Raw genomic sequence first — 26,362 nt, forward strand, 5'->3', positions numbered from 1 at the left:
TAACTTTCATAATTCAAGTTATACTGAGGATTTATGACTTGAAGAATTATCTAAAAAAGGGGATTACAAAACAATTTATAAACTGTCAACCCATCAGGGATTTTTGAGTCAGTTAGATAGTCTTCATTCATGCAGCTTTGGAAACAAAGCTGGGTTTACAAATATCCATCCACAATGCATGTGATGATGAACAATATCAAATAGTCATGTGTAGATATTGTTATAATCTGATCATTATAAAACTTAAAATATTTAAAATTAAGCTCTCAATAAATTTTTAACAGAAAGTGTTATAATTTAAAATTACATTTAACCTACTTTAAAAGATCAAAAGCTTGAGATACATGTTATTTAAAATTGATTTTCTTTCCAATTGCCTAGAAACTAGCTGAGAGGAAGTAAGAAGAAAAGGGGGATGAGGGGAACAGGAACAGAGAGCAGGGGGAGAGCAGGATAAAGGGAAAAAATGACAGATTTCTTAGATTTTATAATATTTATCAGCTAAAAGTTGAAGGATAAGGTATTCCCTTCATTGTGTTAGTCAATAAATGCTTGCTTAACAAATGAATAAATGGCAGTGTAGCATAAACATTTTAAACAACTCCTGTCACCTGAGTCTTTATTCACTAAGCCACCAAATCGTCAGATTGAACTCCACTGCTTCAAATTTGATGCCTCTAGAAGAAGATCTAGCTAACTTTTCCTCTAAATGGTCAAATAGTAAATATTTTGGGGTCTGTAGGCATTTAATCTGTTGCAACTGATCAACTCTGTCATTGTAGGACAAAAGCAATAACAGATAATACATAAATAAACGAGTGTGGCTATATTCAAATAAAACTTTACTTAGGGACACTGAAATTTTAATTTCATATAATTGCTGTCATGTCACAAAAATATTATTTTTCTTTTGATGGTTTCCCCAACTGTAAAAAAAAAAAAATTCTTAGCACAGAGGCCTTCTAATAATGGCTGTCATTCTGAATTTGGCCTAAGGGTCATAGATTGCCAATTCTTGCTCTAGAGAACTTCTAAAATCCCTGCAGCCTCCAAAGATTCTGTGAATGCCATAGCAAAACAAGTAAAAACACCTCTATCCAAAAAACTGCCACTGCCACCACCACCATCACAGAAAAACAACTCATGAACAAACAATATGCACAAAATTCCCCTCTTCCTCAACCAAATTTTCACATCTCTGGAGCTTAACATCAGCAGCAAGGACTATTTAGAGCACAGCATAAAAATTCTTCATAGAGTTTTTCAATATTTTAAGCAACTTCTGTGAAGTTTAGGCATTGTTTCTATTCATATAACACTTATTTGACATTTCTGTCACCATGAAACTTGGTCACTACTTCCTACATTTCAGCTAAGTGGTATGTGAGATTTCACGCTATTTGTTAATAAAGTAACAAGGAACAATGAATTTGCCAAATTCAAGGCAATAAAAATCAATGACAATATTAAAGGAAAAATTTTAGAACCAATGCCTTTTAAATCATGACATTAGGGGACACCTAAAGAGAACTTTATTGTTAGAGTAATTCACTAAAGATACATTTTAGACACATTTCATAATTATTTCACTGAGTTGGCTTATTAGAACCCAAGAACTCTAGGAAATTGGTATGAATCTCTTGGTCTTTTAAGATTCCTAGCCTTACTACATTTATACATAAAAAATGGAGATGTTACCACACATTTTACACTACAGCTGTAATGATGAGATAATGTGAAAGAAATTGAGAAGGTGGAATTGAACCTCTTTTCTGCTACTTTACAGTTTTACCTTTCAGTCTTTATGTTTACTAATATGGACTTGGTAGAGAACTCTCAAGCACATTTCTTAACTTTAAGTTCCATAGCTGGGCAATTTGAATCAATAGCAGACCTGTCACTTTATTTAGTTACTTTTTTCTATAAATGCTCATTTGTGTTTAATGCTTCTATGGACGTGTCAGATTGCTTCTGATCAGTCAGTTACCTAGAAAATAATACTAAATTCATACAAGATAGAATATTCATTTACTTGGTTACTCTGCAAGACTTACTATGTAAATCATATCCAAAATACCTTGGTTTTCTTAATAAGCATTCCAAAAAAGTCTAGTAACAGGCAGTCTTTTGGTAAGAAGTATGTGAAAAAAAAAAAAGAAGTATGTGGCATAAGCTCTGCTTATATAACACAAGTACAGAGTAAGAGAATACTGATGTAAACACAAACCCAACTCCAGGGCTTACAAATAATACCTTAAGAGTTCTGTTAAGCACGAGATGGAAAAGGTATTTTAAAGAAAGTATTTGGTTTTGTGAATTTTAAATTCCTTTCAGCTTATCATATCAAGTTTCTAGCATGCTGAAAGTTAATTTCTACTATAGAGGTACATAAACATGGGCCTTAGGGGATACTGATAGCAATCTGCCACTGTCCTCACCATGGGTGTCTCCTTTTTATCTCTTTGCAACTCTTTTTTTTTGTTTCTCTTTGTGTTAGATTTCTCTCTCTCTTCTCTCTGTATATTTTTTAATTGTATTGCTAATGGCACTCAAACCTGAGAAGGTTGCTAACCTCTATTCCATTACCTCTTCATAGTCTAATTAAAGAGAGATGTGATGTAAAACACAACTATGTATTTCTGGTAACACATTACTGCACCAAACAATTGAGTTAGCTTCTCAAATAAGAAAAAATAACCTTTTCAAAAGATACTGTACCCAATCCCAAACATACATACACAAAAACATCTTAATTTTGCTCTCATTTATCTACTTGAGCCCTGAAGACCTGTCAGAGTTTTTTTCTAAAAATATCCACTCCTCTTTTCAACTGCACTTTGAAAATTTCATAAGGTAACCATAATTCACACAATGACTAAAACATTTATTTTCACATAACGCCAGGAAGAAAACTGGCAGCTCTCTTAGAAGCATTTTAAGAGCTGTACTTTCCTCTAAATGCCTTAAAATAAAATACTAACTACTGGGGTGCCTGGGTGCCTTAAAAAGAAGCACCAAAAGGTCTTAAAGTCACTTTAGAATGTTTCAAGAATAAACAAACCTTGCTCTAAATTGCCATATAAACCTTCCTAAATTGTATTCACTGTTGTAACACCAAAAGATTATTATCTTACACATTGTATGCAACAAAAAATTTAAATGCATGATCCTTATACTTATGAGTTTATAATATAAAATTAACAGATGCAGGCATAAATATCACAGAAATACAAATGCAATGGTACGATGTATCTTGACTGACTTCCCAGTATCATCCATCCAAAAAACTCTTCAATTTTAGTTCATCCTTAGAGATGCTCAGCCCACAACAGAATAGATTCACTGAAGGCCAGGATAGTTAGTATTTTTTTAAGATTTTATTTATATGGGGATCTCTGGGTGGCTCACCAGTTCAGCGCCTGCCTTTGGCCCAGGGCGTGATCCTGGAGTCCCGGGATCAAGTCCCGCATCAGGCTCCCAGCATGGAGCCTGCTTCTCCTTCTGCCTGTGTCTCTGCCTCTCTCACTCTCTCTGTGTGACTATCATAAATAAATAAAAATTAAAAAAAGTAAAAACATGAGAAACACAGAGAGAGAGAGAGAGAGAGAGAGAGAGAGAGAGGCAGAGACAATAGGCAAAGGAATAAGCAGGCTCCCCACTAGGAGCCTGATGTGGGACTCAATCCCAGGACCCCGGGATCATGACCAGAGCCAAAGGCAGACACCCAGCCACTGAGCCACCCAGGCACCCCAGTAGTTAGTATTTTATCTACTTTTCAGATTTTCATTCTGCTCTTGGTTCGCAAAAGTGTTTTTGCATTACAAACAATGTGGATTAGAAACAGCTATAATCATTTTTAGTAAGAACCATGGTTGCTACCATTCACCAAGTAGTCACTATTTGGCTGGTCTTAGGTCCAAAGCTATATTATCTTATTTCATTCTCACTACATACTTACAAGGTATCTACTAATATTATTCCCATTTTACAGACTAGATACTGAGGCTCAAAACGGCTGCTCTGCCCAAATTCACACAGCCAGTAAGTGGCGGACTGGAGATGCAGATCCCTAACAGTATCGATACTAACAATATCAACAATGTATTGGACCTAGAAAGTTTACTGCCATCTTCCTGATTGATAACCTTGAAATACCTAGGTTAATTTTTCTACTGTTAATAAGACATGGGACGCCTGGGTGGCTCAGCTTTTGGGCACCTGCCTTCAGCTCAGGTCATGATTCTGGGATCCAGGATCGAATCCCACATCAGGCTCCCTGTGAGGAGCCTGCTTCTCCTTCCACCTATGTCTTTGCCTCTCTCTCTGTCTGTGTCTCTCATGAAAAATAAATAAATCCTTAAAAAAATAAGACACGTGATGTTTTTTGATAAGAGCGTCAATGCAACTGTAATGCCAAAAACAGTGACATCCACTGAAGCAATGAGTAAGCTATCAAAAACTGATAGAAACAACTTTTTTAAAACTCTGGAATCTAATTTAAAAACTTATAACAACCAGAGAGTGAATAATGAAGAAGGTTCATAAATTTCAGTAGAAAGTTTTGACATTTGTACAAACTCGCCCACCATCCCCAATTCCCCAATTAGAGGCAGCCATGGGAATGGATAGCATCTCTGGTTTTTGGTATGGCTTCCTGGTACCAGAAGGGGAAATATGGGCCTTGTGCTCAAAGAAATGTGGTTGTATAACTTGTCTGGCAGCTTCCTGAACACTGCCTCAGGGGCTTAACTTATTCTACACTCATCAGAACTATCTTATGATGTGGAGCACCCTTCAGTGCTGTTATTTGTTGTAAGCATATAAAGGCATATACTAGCTGCAGATGCCTGGGGCAAGGATTAACAGGGCAAGCAGGAAACAAAATAAAAATAAAAAGTACAGGAAGGAAGAGTCTGGGGAAGGAGATGCTTGGGAGAATAAGGACTTTGAAAGAAAATAGCAATATTAGATTTTAAAGTTTAGGACGCCTGGGTGGCTCAGCGGTTAGGCGCCTCTGCCTTCCACTCAGGGCATGATCCTGGGGTATGGGGATCAAGTCCCACATCGGGCTCCCTGCATGGAACCTGCTTCTCCCTCTTCCTGTGTCTCTGCCTCTCTCTGTGTGTCTCTCATGAATGAATAAATAAAATTTTAAAGAAAAGTAACAAAAGTTAAATAAAGGGACACAAACTGTAAGTATTAACAATTACTTAATATACCAAGAAAAATTAAAATGTAAAGAAGCATATTTTCAAAAACTTAAAAACAGAATTACTATATTATCGAGGAATTCCATTATTTCATATTTACCCAAAGGAAATGAAACATTAACTCAAAAAGATACATGCACACCTATGTTTATTTTCTTAATATCGTATTTAAATTCAATTTGCCAACATATAGTATAACATCTCATCAAGTGCCCTCCTTAGTGCCCATCATCCAGTTACCACATCCCCCCACCCTCTCTGCAACCCTTTACAAACCCTTTATTTGTTTCCCAGAGTTAGGAGTCTCTCATGGTTTGTCTCCCTCTCTAATTTTTCCCACTCAGTTCCCCTCCTTTCCCTTATAATCCCTTTCACTATTTCTTATACTACACATATGAGTAAAACCATATGATGATTGTCTTTCTCTGATTGACTTATTTCACTCAGCATAATACCCTCCAGTTCCATCCATATCAAAGCAAATATAAGGCATTTGTCCTTTCTGATGGCTGAGTAATATTCCATTGTGTGTGTATGTGTATGTGTGTGTGTATATATATATTTATATGTATATATACACATATATATACACACATATATATATGTATCACCCCTACGTTTATTGCAGCATTATTTACAATAGCCAAGTTATGGGAGCAGCCCGCATGCCCATCTATAGGTGGATGAACAAAGAAAATGTGATACACACACACACACACACACACACACACAATGGAATATTCCTTACTCTTAAAAAAAGAATGATATCTTGCCATTTGCAACAACATTGATGGACCTAGAGGGTATAATGCCAAATAAAATAAGTCAGAGAAAAACAAATACCATATGATTTCACTCATGTATGGAATTTAAGAAACAAAATAAAGGAAAAAGAGACAAAAAAACCCAGACACTTTAATACAGAGAACAAACTGGTTGTCAGAGGGGAGGTGGGTGGAGGGAATGGGTGAAATAGGTGAACAGGATTAACAGTATACTTATCATGATGAGCACTGAGTAATGTACAAAATTGTTGAATCATATTCTACATCTAAAACTAAGATTACACTGTATGTTAATTATGATTCAATTAAAAACAAAGTATAAAAAATTAAAAATAAAGATTAAATTTGCCAAAACTAAAAATGGAAGATTTCATATTAGAAGAACATACAGAGTGCCAAGAGGAGAAATAACAAAAAAACCCTATCACCTAGACATATTCACAATAAAACTTAGGAATATCAAAGTAAAATAATATAATCTAAAGGAATCTAGAAATATTTTTCAATAAGTTATACTGAATGCAAAAAAAAACAGTATAGGATTTCTAGAGCTTTAAAAAAATGTTAAACCTAGAGTTTTAGATACAACTAAATTGCCTTTCAAATCTGATACAGATTTCCATGGGTCTGTTAAGTTTAAAAAGTCATCAAGCTGTGTATTTGTGACATTTGCATTTTTCTGCTCATATATTACTTAGAGTTAAAGGAATGACATCACAAGAAGTCAAAAGAAAATCCTAGCATTCTGCCACAGGAACACTGATTTGATAGGGATACATGGACCAAAATACCTTAAGGAGAATTTCACATTCCAAGTTGAAGTACCTGAGAACAGTTGCACTGAAGAACATAAGAGCAAATTCACTTTGTCCACAATGAACCCTTCCCATAAGCCAGCAGAGCTGTTCCAAGACAGATCATTCCAGCCTGCAACTTATTCCTTAAGGAGAAGAGAGAGTGAAACTTGTGTTCAACATCTTAGAATCATATAGAGTATTGCCCAAGGTACTGGTTTCTGTCTCAGCTTACTTGGGAATGCTGATGGAACCAGAATAGTTTGGATGTCTTGGGGCAGCTAACAACAAAAGAAGTGGCTGGTGCATTTCTACAGCTGGCACAACTTTGCACAACCGGGAGGAGGCACATACCTTGAGGCTTCCTTCCTGACAGTGAGGGAGAAACATGCATCCATATTTCTAGCCTTTCAGAGTACTGTCCAAGGCAACGGTTTCTGTCTCATTTCACTTGAAGCTCTAACAGAACCAACACAGTCCGGATGCCTTTGGGCTGCTTAGAACAGAGAGTGGTAAGCAGTGAGTAGTACACTCACCATGATCAGAAGATGCACAACTCAAGGCTTCTCTCTGGGAAGGAGGGAAGGATTGGAGCATATATCCAACATTCTGGCTTATTAGCAGGCTGTCCAAAGGTCTATTTTCTGTCTTGTCTGATTTAGAGTACAGGTTAAACATGGAATATTATAGATGCATGAGGAAGCTGAAAATAAAAACATACCTTGGTGATGTGGTAATGTTTCAGAAAACCAAAAGTATAACAGACACCCAAAAGAACAAGAAATTACAAGCTTCAAAAATAAACTAATAAATTCCTTTAATTAAAAATCTACATATACAAGTCCAGAGAAGATATATACACAGGCCCTCAGAATGTCTAGCTGGGATGATTGGTGAAGGTCTTTTCTGCCACAGTCAGTACATAAAGACTAGGAAATATGGTTGTTTCTCCATAGGTGCAGATACCAATGCAAAGCTAAAAGGAACATGAAAAAAAAGAGGGAAATAAAGTCTCATCAAAGGGACAAAATAAAGCTTCAGAAACTGACAATAAAGAAATGAAGCTATATGAATAACATGACAAAAATTGTCAAAAAGATGCTCAATGAGCTTAGTAAAATGGTACATAAACAAAATGAAAGTAACAAGAAAAAGAAAATATAAAAAAGAAAATTTTGGACCTAAATAGTATAAAACGTGAACTGAAAAATTCAATACTTGGGTTCAAGGGTAGACCTGATCAAGTAGAAGAATGAGCCAGTCAATTTTAAGAAAAGCCATTAGAAATTATCCACCCATAGGAGTAAAAAGAAATAAAAATAGTGAAGAAAGCCTAAGGGACTTAAGATGTACCAAAAAACAAATCACCTTTCATATTATGGGAATCTGAGAACAAGAGAGAGAAAGGTGCATAAAAATTATCTCTATAGGTAATGGCTGAAAACTTCCCATATCCAGAGAGGGGAAACTGACAATCAGAGTTAAAAAACCCAAAAGGGACCAAACACTAATCCAAAAAAAAATCCACAAGACACATTTATAATCAAATTGTAAAAACTCAAGGACAAGGAATTTTGAAAACAGAAAAAGTGATTCATCATAGAAAATAGAGCACCAATTAAGCCTAATAGCAAAAACTTCACAGACCAGAAGAGAATTGGAAGACATATTCAAAGTGACAAAAAAAGCCTTGCCAACCAAGAATACTATATTCAGCAAAAACAGCCTTCAAAAAGTAGACTTTCAGATAAACAAAAGCTAACAGGGTTTATCAATGCTAGGCCTGCCTTACAAGAGAAGATAATGGGAGTTCTTCAAACTGAAAAGAAAAGGACACTAAATAGTAACACAAAAGCATATGAAAGCATGAATCAGCTAGCTGGTAAAAGGATATATATAGACAAAGGATACTATAATAATGCAAAAGTGGTACAAAAATAACTTTTTTCTACTATAGAGTTAAACGATAAAAATAATAAATAACTATAACTAGAAATATTTAATGAATATACAGCATAAAAAGACAATTCTGCATCAATAATGTGTGTGTGTGAGAGTAAAATTAGAATTTTTCATAAACAATCAAAATCTGTTAGCATAAAAAATATTGTTATGTTTTATGAAAGCCCCATGATAACCACAAAAATTACCTGTAAAAGATACACAAAAAGGGCAGCCCTGGTGGCTAAGTGGTTTGGCGCCGCCTTCAGCTGGGGCGTGATCCTGGAGACCCGGGATCAAGTCCCACATCGGGCTCCCTGCATGTAGCCTGCTTCTCCCTCTGCCTGTCTCTGTGTTTCTCATGAATAAATATATAAAATCTTTTTAAAAACTTAAAAAAAGATACACAAAAGAAAATGAAAAGGAATCAAAGAATATCCCTAAAAAAATCAATGAAACACAAAAGAAGCAAGAAATGAAAGGCAGGACAAAAAAAGTACAAGACAGAAGGTAACAAAAATGGCAGTAAAGAAAAATACAAATCAAAACTTCAGTGAGATATTACTTCATAACTCTTACGATGGTCATTATGAAAAAAACAAATGCTGATGAAGACATGGAAAATTTAGAACCCTGTGCACTATTGGTGGAAACATGCAATGATGCAGCTGCTATGGAAAACAGTATAGAGGGATGCCTGGGTGGCTCAGTCAGTTAGGGGTCTGCCTTTGGCTCAGATAATGATCTAGGGGTCCTGGGATCAAGCCCCATATTGGGCTCCCTGCTCAGTGGGGAGTCTGCTTATCCTCCCTCTGCCACTCCCCCTGCTTGTGTACTCTCTCTCTGTCAAGTAAATAAATAAAATCGAAAGAAAGAAAGAAGAAAGAAAGAAAGAAAGAAAGAAAGAAAGAAAGAAAGAAAGAAAGAAAGAGAAAGAAAGAAAGAAAGAAAGAAAGAAAGAAAGAAAGAAAGAAAGAGAGAGAAAGAAAGAAAGAAAAGAAAGAAAAGAAAGAAAAGAAAGGAAAGAAAGAAAGAGAGAAAGGAAGGTCGGTAGGTAGGTAGGTAGGTAGGTACGGAGACTCCTCAGTAAGTTAAAAATAGAACTACAAATCCCAGACCTGGGTATTTTTTTTGACCACAATAAAAAATAATAATTAACATGACAGGAGAGATAGCAGGGCAGTGGAAGCATAATATTTTCATATTCTTGAATTCTAACATTACAGACAGAAGACACAAAACCAAGAACAGAACTTATAAGCAACATTTACAAAAAATTTAGGACATAAGGAATTCCCTTGAACCTCAAAATACAAGCACAGGAGAGAAACCACCACAGCCACATGATCTGAATAGCATCAATAATTCTGTGGTAATAAGTAGAGGCCATATGCAGACCTGAAACCAGGAGAATAACCATATACTATTCACTGGAAAACCTAGTGGCCACATTAGGAACAGTAGATGAAACTGGAAGGCCTTCTATCCATTCCAGTAGTGGAGCAATGCAAGGATTCTCAGATAACAAATTCTGAAACAGCTGGAACAATCTAATCCCAGGAGTCCTCAAAATTGACTAACAGGGGCTCCCTTTCAAGACACAACGAGGAGAAACTGTTGGAATTAGAGTTAAAATTGGGCATGATAAGGACAATAGAAACAAAGGAAAAGAAGGCCCACACAAAAGGGTAAGAGATAAAGGGTATCACAGAAAACAAGCTGAAAACATCACAAAAGGGAACTTTGAAGTTAGAAAAGCTAGTCGAGGGCAGGGCAGCCCTGGTGGGTTTAGCACCGCCTTCGGGCCGGGGTGTGATCCTGGAGAGCGGGGATTGAGTGCCACGTCAGGCTTCCTGCATGGAGCCTGCTTCTCCCTCTGCCTGTGTCTCTGCCTCTCTCTCTGTGTGTGTGTGTCTGTCATGAATAAATAAATAAAATCTTTAAAAAAAAAAAGAAAAGAAAAGCTAGTCGAACCAAGCCTCCTTCGAAAAACTCAGGCAAAATCATTTCACATAAAAATAAGCAACAAAAGCTATCAGGATCAAACCCCATTCAAATTTGGTATTAAAAAAATAGAATGACAGCACCACAGACAAGTAAAGTATAATACATGCTTATATAACAGGTCAGAAGTATAAAATACCTCAAAATAAGATATGAATTTTAAGAGAAAGACACAACATATAAAAACATAAAGCAAAATTGGGGAAATTCAGAAATAATGAGAATTCAAAAAATAATTAGAAATTTAAAAAGCACATTTTAGAAATAAAATCCAAATTAGAAGGAACACAAAAACAAATACACAAGGGCAAATGAACTCAACAAAAAATGTCTTAACAAAAACAAGAGTATATATTAATAAAAATGTATATGAAAAATAAGGATTCAAAAGAAAATGACATAATTGGAGATAAGAAAAGATGATCCAGCATATGAATAAAAGATGTCCCTGAAGAAGAAAATTAAAGTTCATTTCTTGATTTCAAAACTTACTATGAAACTACAGTCATTAAGACAAAGTGGTACTGGCATAGGACACAGATATATAGATTAATGGAACAAGATTAAGATTCCAGAAATGAGCCAATACATTTATTATCAACTGATTTTTGAGAAGGGTGTCAAGAAAAAAAATGGAGAAATAATTTCAACATAATGTTTGATTATTGTCAAATGTCCCTGGCTAGGACTTCCAGTACTATGTTGAACAAAAAGTGGTAAGAGTGGGAACCTTGTCTTGTTCCAAATCTTAGAGTAAAAGTTTTTAGCTTTTCACTATTGAATATGATGCTAACTGTGGGTTGGTCATATCATGGCTTTTATTACTCTGAGGTATTTTCCTTCCATACCTAATTTTTTGAAAGCTTTTTTAATCATGAAAGGATGTTGAATTTTGACAAATGCTTTTTCTGCATCTGTAGACATGATCATATGATTTTATCCTTCATTCTGTTGATGTGGTACATCAATTTTATTAATTTGCAGCCAAAGAGCCAAGGTGTGGAGCACAAGCATGTGCAGGATGATCACAGTTCTGAGGTACAAGGCAGGGGTGTGTGGGCAGGGGGTTGGCAGTACAACAGAAGTTCCTTCTTGACGCGAGGATAGCAGTATTTCATGTTTTGGAGGAGGAGCTCCATGGTATGATGGTGTCGGTTACCTTAGTGGTAAAAGCTGCCAGTGTTTTCAGCAGAGGAGACCACAAGGGTTTACACCAAAAAAAAAAAAACATCATGAGAACATCATCTGTGAAAGCTGCAAAGGGAGGCTGAGGCTGTTGCAGAAGCTGCTGAGGTGCTCAGCAGAGCAGGCCACTGGGGATCATGTGTTAACGTGCCCCATGGCTGATTACTGATGTTTCCTACACTACTTTGTTTCTAGCTTCTCTAGATGTCTCGGCTATTATGCCTATCTCCCCAGCAATCCTTTCTGCATGGTTGTTCTCTGTTTATTTTTTGCTCCATTCTGTTCCTATAGGTTTTAATTAGACTCTGGAGTCCCCTCCTCCAGGGCTATTTCTTTCATAGGTAGCTATCTAATTATTACTTTTCGGGTTGGTCAGAAAGCTAATATCACTACTCTACAAATTTGCTGATATCTCCCTAGGAATAAACATTTTTTAAGCTTTCTAATCTATTTGGCAAATTGCCCCCCCAGAAAGGCTATGCCACCTTACATTACCAGTAGCACTGCCTAGAATCATTTCACTATAGGAACACTGCATATGTTTCTACTGTTGTCAATTGAGCAGAATGTAAAAGATTCAGCTGTTTAGAACTCATACTTCTTTGTGGGTTGTTTTTGTTTCTTGTTTTTATACTGAATTAGAGAATCTTTTCATTTGCTTACTATTTATCCAGTATTCCTTCTGTAAAAATGGTCTTTTAACCTCTTTACCTACCTTTGAATTGACATTTTTATCTTTTAAAAAAATGTATGAGTTCACTATATGTTAGAGAAATCAACTCTTTATTGGCTTCTTATACAAAAATTGCTTTGTTATATCAACTTTCACAAAGATTATGTACATTTACACCATCACACTTGTCCATTTTGTTTATGCCATTCTCTCATACTTACAAATGCCACTCTTACCCTGAGAGTAGATAAATGGCCGTATCATATATTTTCATTGATTTAAGGTATAATTTTATAATATCTAATCATTAATACATTCAAAGTTTATTTTGCATATAGTATTAGGTAAAAATCGAAGTCTTTTTTCCCCTACTAATTTGAAATTTAAAGAACTTGTGAAACACTAAATATATATATATATATATCTGTCTGTTTCAAATTTGATATTTGGTCTCATTATTATTCCTATTCATATGCCGGTACCAATATTTAATTTATATAGTCTAATATCTGGTAAAATAAGTTCCTCCTCCCAAAAACACATGCAGTACTTTTATTCACCAAAATCTTCATGGCTTTTCTCACCAGTTTATTCTTTTTTTTTTCTCACCAGGTTATTCTTCCAGGTAAGCTACTGAGATAATTTTGTGGAGGTCTCCTCAAAAACTCCTATACAAATTTTGACTGGAATACATTTAAAGCTATTAATTAATTTGGGGAGAATCAATATCCATATAGTATTAAATACACTAGTATTTTCTCTAATTATTCAAATTTTATTTTACGATCTTCAGTAATGATTATTAGCTTTGGTCATAAAGGTCTTAAACAGTCTACATAAGTTTACTCCGAATGTGTGTGTATACCGTTAGTATTATGAGAAATCCCTTCAATGTATTTTCTATAAACTAAGGGCATCTTCAAAATACACGAAAGAATTTAGACCTGTTTTATTAGTATGTACAATCATACACTTACAGATTAAAAGCTTATATGCAGGAATTTATCCTGATATTATCAGAATTACTTGAGTTTTTAAATAATATCCCCCCCCACTCCTACCACAGACCAACAGTTTCTTTTCTTTTTTTTCTTTTTTATTTTTTTCTTATTTATGATAGTCACACACACACACACACGCACACACACACACAGAGAGAGAGAGAGAGAGAGAGAGAGAGAGGCAGAGACATAGGCAGAGGGAGAAGCAGGCTCCATGCACCGGGAGCCTGACGACGGATTCGATCCCGGGTCTCCAGGATCGCGCCATGGGCCAAAGGCAGGCACTAAACCGCTGCGCCACGCAGGGATCAGTTTTTTTTAATTTTTTTAATTGGAGTTCAATTTGCCAACATATACCATAACACCCAGTGCTCATCCCAAGTGCCCTGCTCAGTGCCCATCACCCAGTCACCGCAACCCCCTACCGACCTCGCTTTCCACTACGCCTTGTTCGTTTCCCAGCCAACACAATTTCTTGAAACAACTGACTACCGCATAAGTACCTAAGAATAAGCTGTTATGATCATTAACATCAGTGGCTAACTAATATGGCCCGGAAGGCTCTGCATACTTAGGTTGCCACCTATCCCTCCAATTGTATCTTGCAGCAGCTTATCATGTGCTCCTCTTCCTATCACCACAGAGCTTCTAGATATGTTTTCCCCTGACTGAAACACTCTTTTCTTCTTTGCCTACTTACATCCTACTAATTCTTGAGAACCCACATTGGTTAGGAAAGCCCTCTTTAACTTCTCTGATTAGGTCAAACTATACATAACAGAAATCATGGCAGCACACATCTCTGAGCATAGCACTTGTTACATTTCCAAATTTGCATTTAAATTTTCTGTCATTCACTAAACTCATATCTTTCAATAGTAACTCTGAACGTGAACAGGCTTAATGACCCCATCAAAAGGCGCAAGGTGTCAGACTGCTAAAAAAAGCAGGACCCATCTATTTGCTGTCTACAATAGACTCATTTTAGACAGAAGGACACCTACAGCCTGAAAATAAAAGGTTGGAGAACCATTTACCATTCAAATGGTCCTCAAAAGAAAGCAGGGGTAGCCATCCCCATATCAGATAAACTAAAATTTACCCCGAAGACTGTAGTGAGAGATGAAGAGTGACTATATCATACTTAAAGGATCCATCCAACAAAGGACTTAAGAATCCTCAATATATATGCCCCGAATGTGGGAGCTGCCAAATATATCAATCAATTAATAACCAAAGTTAAGACATACTTAGATAATAATACACTTATACTTGGTGACTTCAATCTAGCGCTTTCTACACCCGATACATCTTCTAAACACAACATCTCCAAAGAAACAAGAGCTTTAAATGATACACTAGACCAGATGGATTTCACAGGTATCTACAAACTTTACATCCAAACACAACTGAATACACATTCTTCTCAAGTGCACATGGAACGTTCTCCAGAATAGACCACATACTGGGTCACAAATTGGGTCTGAACCGATACCAAAAGATTGGGATCGTCCCCTGCATATTCTCAGACCATAATGCCCTGAAATTAGAACTAAATCACAACAAGAAGTTTGGAAGGACTTCAAACACGAGGAGGTTAAGGACCATCCTGCTAAAAGATGAAAGGGTCAACCAGGAAATTAAGGAAGAATTAAAAAGATTCATGGAAACTAATGAAGATACAACCGTTCAAAATCTTTGGGATGCAGGAAAAGCAGTCCTGAGGGGGAAATACATTGCAATAAAAGCATCCATTCAAAAACTGGAAAGAACTCAAATACAAAAGCTAACCTTACACATAAAGGAGCTAGAGAAAAAACAGCAGATGGACCCTACGCCCAGCAGAAGAAGAGAGTTAATAAAGATTGGAGCAGAACTCAACGAAATCGAGACCAGAAGAACTGTGGAACAGATCAACAAAACCAGGAGTTGGTTCTTTGGAAGAATTAATAACACAGATAAACCATTAGCCAGCCTTATTAAAAAGAAGAGAGAGAAGACTCAAATTAATAAAATCATGAATGAGAAAGGAGAGATCACTACCAACACCAAGGAAATACAAACGATTTTAAAAACATATTATGAACAGCTATACGCCAATAAATTAGGCAATCTAGAAGAAATGGACGCATTCCTGGAAAGTCACAAACTACCAAAACTGGAACAGGAAGAAATAGAAAACCTGAATAGGCCAATAACCAGGGAGGAAATTGAAGCAGTCATCGAAAACCTCCCAAGACACAAAAGTCAGGGCCAGATGGCTTCCCAGGGGAATTCTATCAAACATTTAAAGAAGAAACCATACCTATTCTACTAAAGCTGTTTGGAAAGATAGAAAGAGATGGAGGTGCCCCTCAAGTTGGGGAGAGGGGCAAAGGAGAGAATCTTCAAGCAGATGATGAGATGGCTCAGCAGTTGAGCATCCGCCTTCAACTCAGGTAGTGATCCCAGGGTGCTGGGATCAAGTCTCGAATGGGGCTCCCCGCAGGGAGCCTGCTTCTCCCTCTTCCTATATCTCTGCCTCTCTGTGTCTCTCATGAATAAATAAAGTCTTTTAAAAAAGAAAAAGTCTCTTGAGACAAACAGGTAAACACAACATACCAAAATTTATTGGGTGCTGCAAAAGTAGCAGTTAGATGGAAGTTTATAGTGATAAGGGCCCATGTAAAAAAAGAAAGATCTTTGCAACAGACTGCATTTTTGTGTCCTCCACCCAAATTTATGTTAAAACCTAATCCACAATGCAATGGTATTTGTAGGTGAGGCCTTTGAATGATGATTAGATCATGAAAGTACAGCCTCATTAAGGGGATTAGTTCCCATATGAAAGAGATTTGAGAAAGATCCCCAGGCTATTCCACCACAGAAGGAGACAGCAAGAAGACAGCCATCATGAACCAAAAAGTGGACTCTCATCAATGAATCTCCTGACAACTTGATATTGGTCCTTCAGAACTCTGAAAAATAAATTACTGGTATTTATAAGCCACCAATCTATGATATTTTATTATAGCAGCCTGAATTAAGAGAATCTCAAACAACCTTACTCTTCACCTCAAGGTAGATAAAGAAGAACAAACTTAAACCTGAAGATAGTGGAAGAAAGAAAATCATAAAGACTAGAGCATAAATGAAACAAATGGTATTGAAAAACAATAGAAAAAAACAAAGAGTTAATTTTTTGAAAACAAAATTTAAAAACCCTTAGCTAGTTTGGAAATATAGAAAGAGATGGAGCACTTCCAAATTCGTTCTATGAGGCCAGCATCACCTTAATTCCAAAACCAGACAAAGACCCCACCAAAAAGGAGATTTACAGACCAATATCCCTGACGAACATGGATGCAAAAATTCTCAACAAGATACTAGCCAATAGGATCCAACAGCACATTAAGAAAATTATTCACCACGACCAAGTAGGATTTATTCCCGGGACACAAGGCTGGTTCAACACTCGTAAAACAATCAATGTGATTCATCATATCAACAAGAGAAAAACCAAGAACGATATGATCCTCTCATTAGATGTAGAGAAAGCATTTGACAAAATACAGCATCCATTCCTGATCAAAACTCTTCAGAGTGTAGGGATAGAGGGAACTTTCCTCGACATCTTAAAAGCCATCTACGAAAAGCCCACAGCAAATATCATTCTCAATGGGGAAGCACTGGGAGCCTTTCCCCTAAGATCAGGAACAAGACAGGGATGTCCACTCTCACCACTGCTATTCAACATAGTACTGGAAGTCCTAGCCTCAGCAATCAGACAACAAAAAGACATTAAAGGTATTCAAATTGGCAAAGAAGAAGTCAAACTCTCCCTCTTTGCCGATGACATGATACTCTACATAGAAAACCCAAAAGCCTCCTCCCCAAGATTGCTAGAACTCATACAGCAATTTGGTAGCGTGGCAGGATACAAAATCAATCCCCAGAAATCAATGGCATTTCTATACACTAACAATGAGACTGAAGAAAGAGAAATTAAGGAGTGAATCCCATTTACAATTGCACCCAAAAGCATAAGATACCTAGGAATAAACCTCACCAAAGAGACAAAGGTTCTATACGCTAAAAACTATAGAACACTTCTGAAAGAAATTGAGGAAGACACAAAGAGATGGAAAATTTTCCATGCTCATGGATTGGAAGAATTAATATTGTGAAAATGTCAATGTTACCCAGGGCAATTTACACATTTAATGCCATCGCTATCAAAATACCATGGACTTTCTTCAGAGAGTTAGAACAAATTATTTTAAGATTTGTGTGAAATCAGAAAAGACCCCGAATAGCCAGGGGAATTTTAAAAAAGAAAACCATCTCTGGGGGCATCACAATGCCAGATTTCAGTTGTACTACAAACCTGTGGTCATCAAGACAGTGTGGTACTGGCACAAAAACAGACACATACATCAATGGAACAGAAGAGAGAACCCAGAAGTGGACCCTGAACTTTATGGCCAACTAATATTCGATAAAGGAGGAAAGACTATCCATTGGAAGAAAGACAGTCTCTTCAATAAATGGTGCTGGGAAAATTGGACATCCACCTCCAGAAGAATGAAACTAGACCATTCTCTTACACCATACACAAAGATCAACTCAAAATGGATGAAAGATCTAAATGTGAGACAAGATTCCATCAAAATCCTAGAGGAGAACATAGGCAACACCCTTTTTGAACTTGGCCACAGTAACTTCTTGCAAGATACATCCAGGAAGGCAAAAGAAACAAAAGCAAAAATGAACTACTGGGACTTCATCAAGATAAGAAGCTTTTGCACAGCAAAGGATACAGTCAACAAAACTAAAAGACAACCTACAGAATGGGAGAAGATATTTGCAAATGAACTTTCAGATAAAGGGCTAGTTTCCAAGATCTATAAAGAACTTCTTAAACTCAACACCAAAGAAACAAACAATCCAATCATGAAATGGGCAAAAGACATGAAGAGAACTCTCACAGAGGAAGACATAGACATGGCCAACATGCACATGAGAAAATGCTCTGCATCACTTGCCATCAGGGAGATACAAATCAAAACCACAATGAGATACCACCTCACACCAGTGAGAATGGGGAAAATTAACAAGGCAGGAAACAACAAATGTTGGAGAGGATGCGGAGAAAAGGGAACCCTCTTGCACTGTTGGTGGGAATGTGAACTGGTGCAGCCACTCTGGAAAACTGTGTGGAGGTTCCTCAAAGAGTTAAAAATAGACCTGCCCTAAGACCCAGCAATTGCACTGCTAGGGATTTACCCCAAAGATTCAGATGCAGTGAAACGCCGGGACACCTGCACCTCGATGTTTCTCGCAGCAATGACCACAATAGCCAAACTGTGGAAGGAGCCTCGGTGTCCATCGAAAGATGAATGGATAAAGAAGATGTGGTTTATGTATACAATGGAATATTACTCAGCCATTATAAACGACAAATACCCACCATTTGCTTCAAAGTGGATGGAACTGGAGGGTATTATGCTGAGTGAAGTAAGTCAATCAGAGAAGGACAAACATTATATGTTCTCATTCATTTGGGGAATATAAATAATAGTGAAAGGGAATATAGGGGAAGGGAGAAGAAATGTGTGGGAAATATCAGAAAGGGAGACAGAACATAAAGACTCCTAACTCTGAGAAACGAACTGGGGGTGGTGGAAGGGGAGGAGGGCGGGGGGTGGGGGTGAGTGGGTGACGGGCACTGAGGCGGACACTTGACGGGATGAGCACTGGGTGTTATTCTGTGTTATGTTGGTAAATTGAACACCAATAAAAATTATTTTATTAATAAAAAAAAGTATTACATATAAAAAAATAGAAAAAGAAAAAAACATAAAAACCCTTAGCTAGACTAAGAAAAAAAAGACTCAAGTAAATAATTAAGAATAGAGAATACTATATTTCCTTCAAAAATAAAAACGAACATAAGAGACTATTGTGACCTATATGTCAAGAAACAAAAGCCTAGAAAAAATGGATAAATTCCTAGAAATATACAAAAATACCAATACGGAACCAAAGAAATATACTCTATAGAACAATGACAAATAAAGAGAATCAGTAATCAAAAATCTCCCAACAAAGAAAAACTCAGGACCAGAGGTCTACAAGGATAAACTCTACCAAAAACTAAGTGAAGGAATATTTCCAAACCTATTCTATGAAGCCAGCATCATACTGATACCAAAATCAAAGACACGACAAAAACAAAACTATACACCAACATTCCTGATGAATGTAGATGCCATAATCCACAATACAATATTAATAAGCCAAATTCAACAGCAGATTAAAAGGATTATACACCATGACCAAGTGAGATTTATCCTTGGCGTACAAGGATGGTTCAGTATAAGTAAATCAATGCAATACACCACATTAACCAAATGAAGGGTAAAAAAATGATCATTTTAGTAGGAGCAGACAAAACATTTAACAAAGTTCAGTAACTACTCACGATTAAAACTTCTCAACAAAATAAATATAGTAGAAACTTACCTCAACATAATAAAGGCCATATATGAAAAGCTCACAGCTAACATCATACTCAATGGAGAAAAACTGAAAGTTTTCCCTTTTAAGATCCAATACAAGGAAAGGATGCCCACTCTGGCCACTTCTTCTCAACATAGTACTGGAAGTCCTAACCAGAGCAATTAAACAAGAAAAAGAAATAATATTAGGCAACCAAATCAGAAAGGAAGAAATAAAATTATCTTTGTTTACAAATGACAGGATCATTTATGTAGAAAACCCTAAAGAGTCAATAAAATACTGTTAGAATAAACAAATGCTGTAAACTTGTAGGATACAAAATCAATACACAAAAATCAGTCATGTTTCTATACATAAACAACATACTACCCAAGTAGCTAATTAACAAAAAAATTAAAATAGGAATAAAGTAATCTAAACATGTGGAAGACTTGCTAAAAATTATAAAATATTGATGAAAAATTAAAGAACACATGAATGGGAAGATTCATGTTCATGATTCAGAAAAACTGATAGTTAAAACGTCCATACTACCCAAAACCTTCTAGAGAGTCAGTGCAATCTCTATTAAAATTCCAATTGCATTTTTCATAGAATAAAATCCTACGATTAATGCTTTCTACTATATTTATTTTGTTGAGAAGTTTTAATCGTGAGTTTAAGGAACCAGAAAAGGTCCCAAAGAGTCAAGGCAATCTTGAGCAAGAAGAACAAGGCCGGAAGCATCATATTTCCTGATTTGAAAACATATTACAGAGGTGCAATAACCAAACTAGTATGGTCAATTCATAAAAAAAAAACATACAGACCAATGGTACAGAGAGGGCTAAGAATTAAAGCTATGTATCTACAGTCAAATGATCTTCAACAACAGTGTCAAGACCTTCTCTCCAACAAATTATGATGGCAAAAGTAAATTCCACATGTAAAAAATGAAACTGTACCCTTACCTAACATCAAACACAATTATTAACTCAAATGGACCAAAGATCTAAATATAACAGCTAAAATTATAAAACTCTTAGAAGAAATTATAATGGAAGTTTCATCACATTGGATTTAGCAATGATTTCCTGAATATGACACCAAATGCACAGGCAACAAAAGAAACTAGATTTCATCAACATTAAAAACTTGTATATAAACGGATACTGTCAGCAGAGTAAAAGGCAATCTGTGGAATGGGAGGAAATATTTGCAAAATCATGTCTGATAAGGATTAATATCCACAATATTTAAAGAACTCCTATACTTGGCAATAACAAAGAAAAGCTTCAAAATTCAGTGAAATATTTCAATAGACATTTCCTCAAAGAAGATATAAAAATGGGCAATAACTGTATGAAGAGGTACTCCACATTATGAATCATGAGAAAATTGTATATCAAAATCACAATGAGATATAAATTCACACTCTTTAGGATGACTATGATCAAAAAACGCAAACAAAAAATAGTGTTGGCAAGGAGAATAAGAAACTGGAACTCTTGTGCTTTGCTGTTGAGAATGTAAATGCTGTAGTCACTGTGGAAAACGCAATGGCAGTTCCTCAAAAAATTAAAAATAGGATTACCATATGATCTAGCTATTCCGCTTTTGGACATATAACCAAAATAATTCAAAGAAGAAACTCAGACATTTGTACACCCACATTTACAACACCCAAAAGGTGGAAGCAACTCAAGTATCCACTGACAGATGAATGGATAAACAACATGCAGTGTGTACATAAAATGGAGTACTATACAGCCATAAAAAGGAAGGAAATTCTAACAATGCTACAACATGGATCAACCTTGATAACATTATTTTAAGTCAAAAATACCAGTCACAAAAAGACGATATAAATATTTTACGATTCCACTTATATGAAATACCTAGAATAATCAAATTGATAGAAACATAAAGTAGAATGGTGGGTGCCAGAGGCAGGTAAAAGGAAAGACTTGAGAGCAAATTGGTATTTAATGAGTACAGAGTATCAACTGGAAAAGAAGAAAAAGCTGTGGAGATGGAGGATAGTGATCACTGAACAACAACGTGAATATACTTAGTGCTACAGAGCTGTACACTTCAAAATGGTGAGAGTGGAAAATGTTATATATATTTAACTATTAAAAAATGACCCAAATTTTAAAAAGAAACCAACATATCAGAATATATGGGTTGCAATGAAAGTAGTGCTCAGAGGGAAAGTTATAGCACTAAAAGCCTACATTAAAAAGACATATTTCCAATAAATAACCTAACTTTACATCTTAAGTTGAAAACAAAGAGTAAACTAAATTCAAAGACACTAGAAGAAAGGAAACAATAAAGATATAAGGGGAGTTAAATGAAATAAAGAAAAAAGAATGAGAGCAATGCAAGCAAAAGTTTGTTCTTTGGCAGGAAGGAGGTAAGATGGCAGGGTAGGGTAACTAAGCTTGCCTCCTCTCTCAAACACAGTTAGATAAATATAAAATCATTCTGAACACCCAAGAAATCAATTGGAAGTCTTGGAGAAAATGCTGCATGTCTACAAACCAGAAAAACAACCCACAGAAGGTAGGAACTACAGAGAGTTCACACATAGGAGAAAAGAGTGGTGGGTGCTCCCTAGGGCAGGGAGCTCTGGCAGAAGATGGAGTAGTGAGAGACAAGGAAAAGAGAGAGAAAAAGCATGGGAAAAAAAAGAGCAAAAACATATGCAGAGAACAATACAAGAAAACTATTACTCAAAACCATTGACGGGGGGAAAGGAGAAGGCTACAATACTGCCAGTTTCCTATAAACAGCAAAGTGCATATTCTGAGGTTTCAGAAGCTTGTGACATACCAAGGTTTACATCTAGAGAGTTGAGTGGTGCTTTGGTGGAAGAGTGGAGCTGAGTCCCAGCAGCAGGCAGCCTGAGGATCCTCAATGTCACATGGGGAGAAGTGGTTCCCTTGCTTGGAATGCATTTTGGAGAGGTGATATGTCATCTTTGAGGGCAAGATCCTGTGGGGCCATCCAGCCACCCCAACACCAGTATAGAAATGAAGACTCCAGCTGAGGGCTACAAACCTTGGCACAGGCTATGTGTTGCAATTTCCATAAACACCCAATGGCTGTATGGTCTTGCAACTAACTGTCTTCTGGAACAAGCCAGCACTGGAAACAGCTTGAGGACATTTGGGAGTGGTGATATGGCTTGGCCTCTCTGTGGGCAAAGGACCCTGTGGGCGACACTGAGCTGCCCCTTCCACCAATACAGAAAGACACTGGCTGAGGACTACAAAACCTGCCGCTGGTTATGTGCTGCAATTCACTATGAACTCTGAACTGCAGCACCATCTTGCCACTGACTTCTGCTACAAGCCAGCACCAGCCACATTGCAGAGAAACTCTCCCCCAGAGGATCAGTGCAGATCTGCCCTTCAGGGATCTCTAAAGTGTGGGGTTTTGAAACACAGCCCCACTTGAGAAAAAACACAGGAATGCTATGCCATTCGGCAGGCAAACACCTCAGACACAGGGTGAAGGCAGGGATCTGACAGAAACCAGGAACACAGGAAGGGTCATTGTTTGCATGTCTCTGAGGGCTCACTAAAAACAGGTGGTGCACATTTCCCACTCCAGAGACAGGAGAATGATGCAAAGCCATTTTCTCCCTGCACCCACCAGCTTGATCCACCTAAATGTGCTAAACAGTGCCAAGTTGGTAACAGAGCCACTATACCTAGCCCCACCCCTTCCGCCTGCCCTGAAGGCACACTCCACTAGAGGAATTCCACTTGAGAATCATGGAAATAGGTCCCTCCCCCAAAAATCCAGCACAAACCCCCCACCCACTTCAAGTCTGATTTTATTTTTATTTTTTAAAGATTTTATTTATTTATGAGACACAGAGAGAGAGAGAGAGAGAGAGAGGCAGAGACGCAGACAGAGGGAGAAGCAGGCTCCATGTACGAAGCCTGACATGGGACTCGATCCGGGATCTCCAGGATCAAGCCCTAGGATGAAGGTGGCGCTAAACCACTGAGCCGTCTGGGCTGCCCCAAGTCTGCTGATTTTAGAGTGCTGGAAAGCTTCAATTCTAGGAGAAACAGGATCTAGCTTCCTCTGGGGTTATTTTGTCATTTGTTTCCTTTTTTTTTGTTGTTTTTGTCTTTCATTTCCTTTTCTGAATACAAGTTTTTTTATATTTTTTATTTTATATATATTTTAATTTTTCATTTTTTTCTTTCTTTCTTTTTCTTCTCTTTCTTTCTACCTTTTTTTGTAACAAGCTTCTCATAACAAGCAGACCAAAATATACCTAGGATCTAGCTTCCTTTATTTATTCTATCTTATTTTATTTTAATTTTTTTCAATCTTTAATTTTTTTATTATTTCTATCATTACTTTTTTCCTCCAAAATGACAAGACAGAGAAATTCACCCCAAAAGAAAGAAAAGGAAGAAATAATGGCCAGAGATTTAATCAATACAGATATAAGATGTCTGAAATAGAATTTAAAACAATTATAACAATACTAGCTGGGCTTGAGAAAAGCATAGAAAACACTAGATACTCTCTTACTGCAGAGATAAAAGAACTAAAATCTAGTCAGGCCAAAATTAAAATTGCCATCACTGATACAGAACCAAATGGATACCATAAAAAAGGAGAATGGACAAAGCAGAGACACAAATCAGTTATACAGAAAATAAAATTATAGAAAATAATGAAGTTGAAAAGAAGAGGTATACAGTGGTGATCAACAGATCATGGCAGGAGACATAGGGAACTCAGTGACTTACTAAAACAGAGTAATATCTGTAGCATAGGAATCTCAGAAGATGAAGAGAGAGAAAAAGGGGCAGAAGTTTATTTGAGCAAATTGTAGCTAAAAACTCCCCTAATCTGGGGAAGGATACTGCCATCAAAATCTAAGAAACACAAAAAACTCCCATTAAATTCAACATAAGTCAACCATAGCCAAGGCATATGATAGTCAAATTTACAAAATACACAAAGAAAGAATCCTGATAGCAGAAAGGAAAAGAAAAGGCCTTAACCCACAAGACAGATCAGACTGCAGCAGATCTCTCCACAGAATCTTGGCAGGCCAGAAGGCAATGGAAGGATATATTTAAATTGCTGAATGGAAAAAATATGCAACCAAGAATTTCTTATCCAGCAAGGCTGTAATTCAGAATAGGAGAAAAAGAGTTTCCCAAACAAAAACTAAAGAAGTTTGTGACCATTAAACCATCTCTGTGAGAAAATTCTGAGGGGAACTCTGTGAGTGGGGAAAAAAGACCAAAAGCAAGAAAGACTAGAAAGGACCAGAGAACATCACCAGAAACACCAACTCGACAGATAACACAATGACACTAAATTCTTATCTTACAATAATCACTGAGTATAAAGAGACTACATGCTCCAACCAAAAGGCATATGGTATCAGAATGTATAGAAAAAAGATCTACATGCTTCCTTTACAAAAGATGCATTTTAGGCCTAAAGCATCTGAACATTGAAAGTGAGGGGATGGAGAACCATCTATCATGCAAATGGACATCAAAAGAAAGCCAGAGAGTAGCCATGTGTACGTCAGCTACACTAGATTTTAAAACAAAGATTGCAACAAGAGATAAAGAAGGGCATTATATCATAATTAAGGGGTCTATACATCAAGAAGATCTAACAATTGTAAATATATACTCAGCTTGGTAGTACACAAATATATAAATCAATAAATAATAAACATAAAGATACTTACTGATAATAATACAATAATAACAGTGTACTTAAACACCCCACTTACAGCAATAGACAGATCATTTAAACAGAAAATCAACAAGGAAACAATGGCATTAAATGACACATCAGACTGGATGGACTTAAATTCAGAACATTTCATTCTAAAGCAACCCAGTACACATTCTTTTTCAGTGCACACGGAACATTCTTCAGAACAGATCACATACTGGGTCACAAACTAGCCCTCAACAAGTACAAAAAGACTGAGATCATACCATGCATATTTTCAGACCACAAAGTTATGAAAGTCAACCAGAAGAAAAAATTTGGAAAGACCTCAAACACATGGACCCTCAAAAAAGTGAATGGATATACAGAACACCTCAACACCATAAAAGACATTTATGAAAGACCCACAGCTACTATCATCAATGGAAAAAAAAACTGAGAGCCTTTACCCTATAGTCAGGAACAAGACAGGGATGTCCACTCTCACCATTACTACTTAATATACTACTGGCTCAGCAATCAGACAACACTAAGAAAGAAAAGGCATCCA

The 26,362-nt window shown here is 36.6% G+C and overlaps 1 protein-coding gene across 6 annotated transcripts in view; it reads right to left on the reverse strand.

The window, feature by feature from the left end:
* ABCB7 (ATP binding cassette subfamily B member 7) overlaps positions 1-26,362 on the reverse strand; it is a 164,542-nt gene that overhangs the window by 111,958 nt on the left and 26,222 nt on the right. Inside the window, exons 1-2 of one of the 6 annotated variants that reach the window (XM_038587743.1) lie at positions 22,912-23,085; positions 20,098-20,242 (exon numbers count right to left, since the gene is read on the reverse strand). The exons of 3 other annotated variants lie outside the window; for them this stretch is intronic. In XM_038587743.1, the coding sequence (XP_038443671.1) occupies positions 20,098-20,242; positions 22,912-23,057 (291 nt within the window). In that variant the 5' untranslated portion in view covers positions 23,058-23,085. Of the gene's footprint in view, positions 1-7,325; positions 7,458-20,097; positions 20,243-22,911; positions 23,086-26,362 lie in introns of those variants that run through there. 2 more of the 6 variants (XM_038587742.1, XM_038587747.1) reach the window with 2 other exon arrangements.

This window comes from Canis lupus, chromosome X (assembly GCF_011100685.1).
Source record: "Canis lupus familiaris isolate Mischka breed German Shepherd chromosome X, alternate assembly UU_Cfam_GSD_1.0, whole genome shotgun sequence".
Classification (NCBI taxonomy): Eukaryota; Metazoa; Chordata; class Mammalia; order Carnivora; family Canidae; genus Canis; species Canis lupus.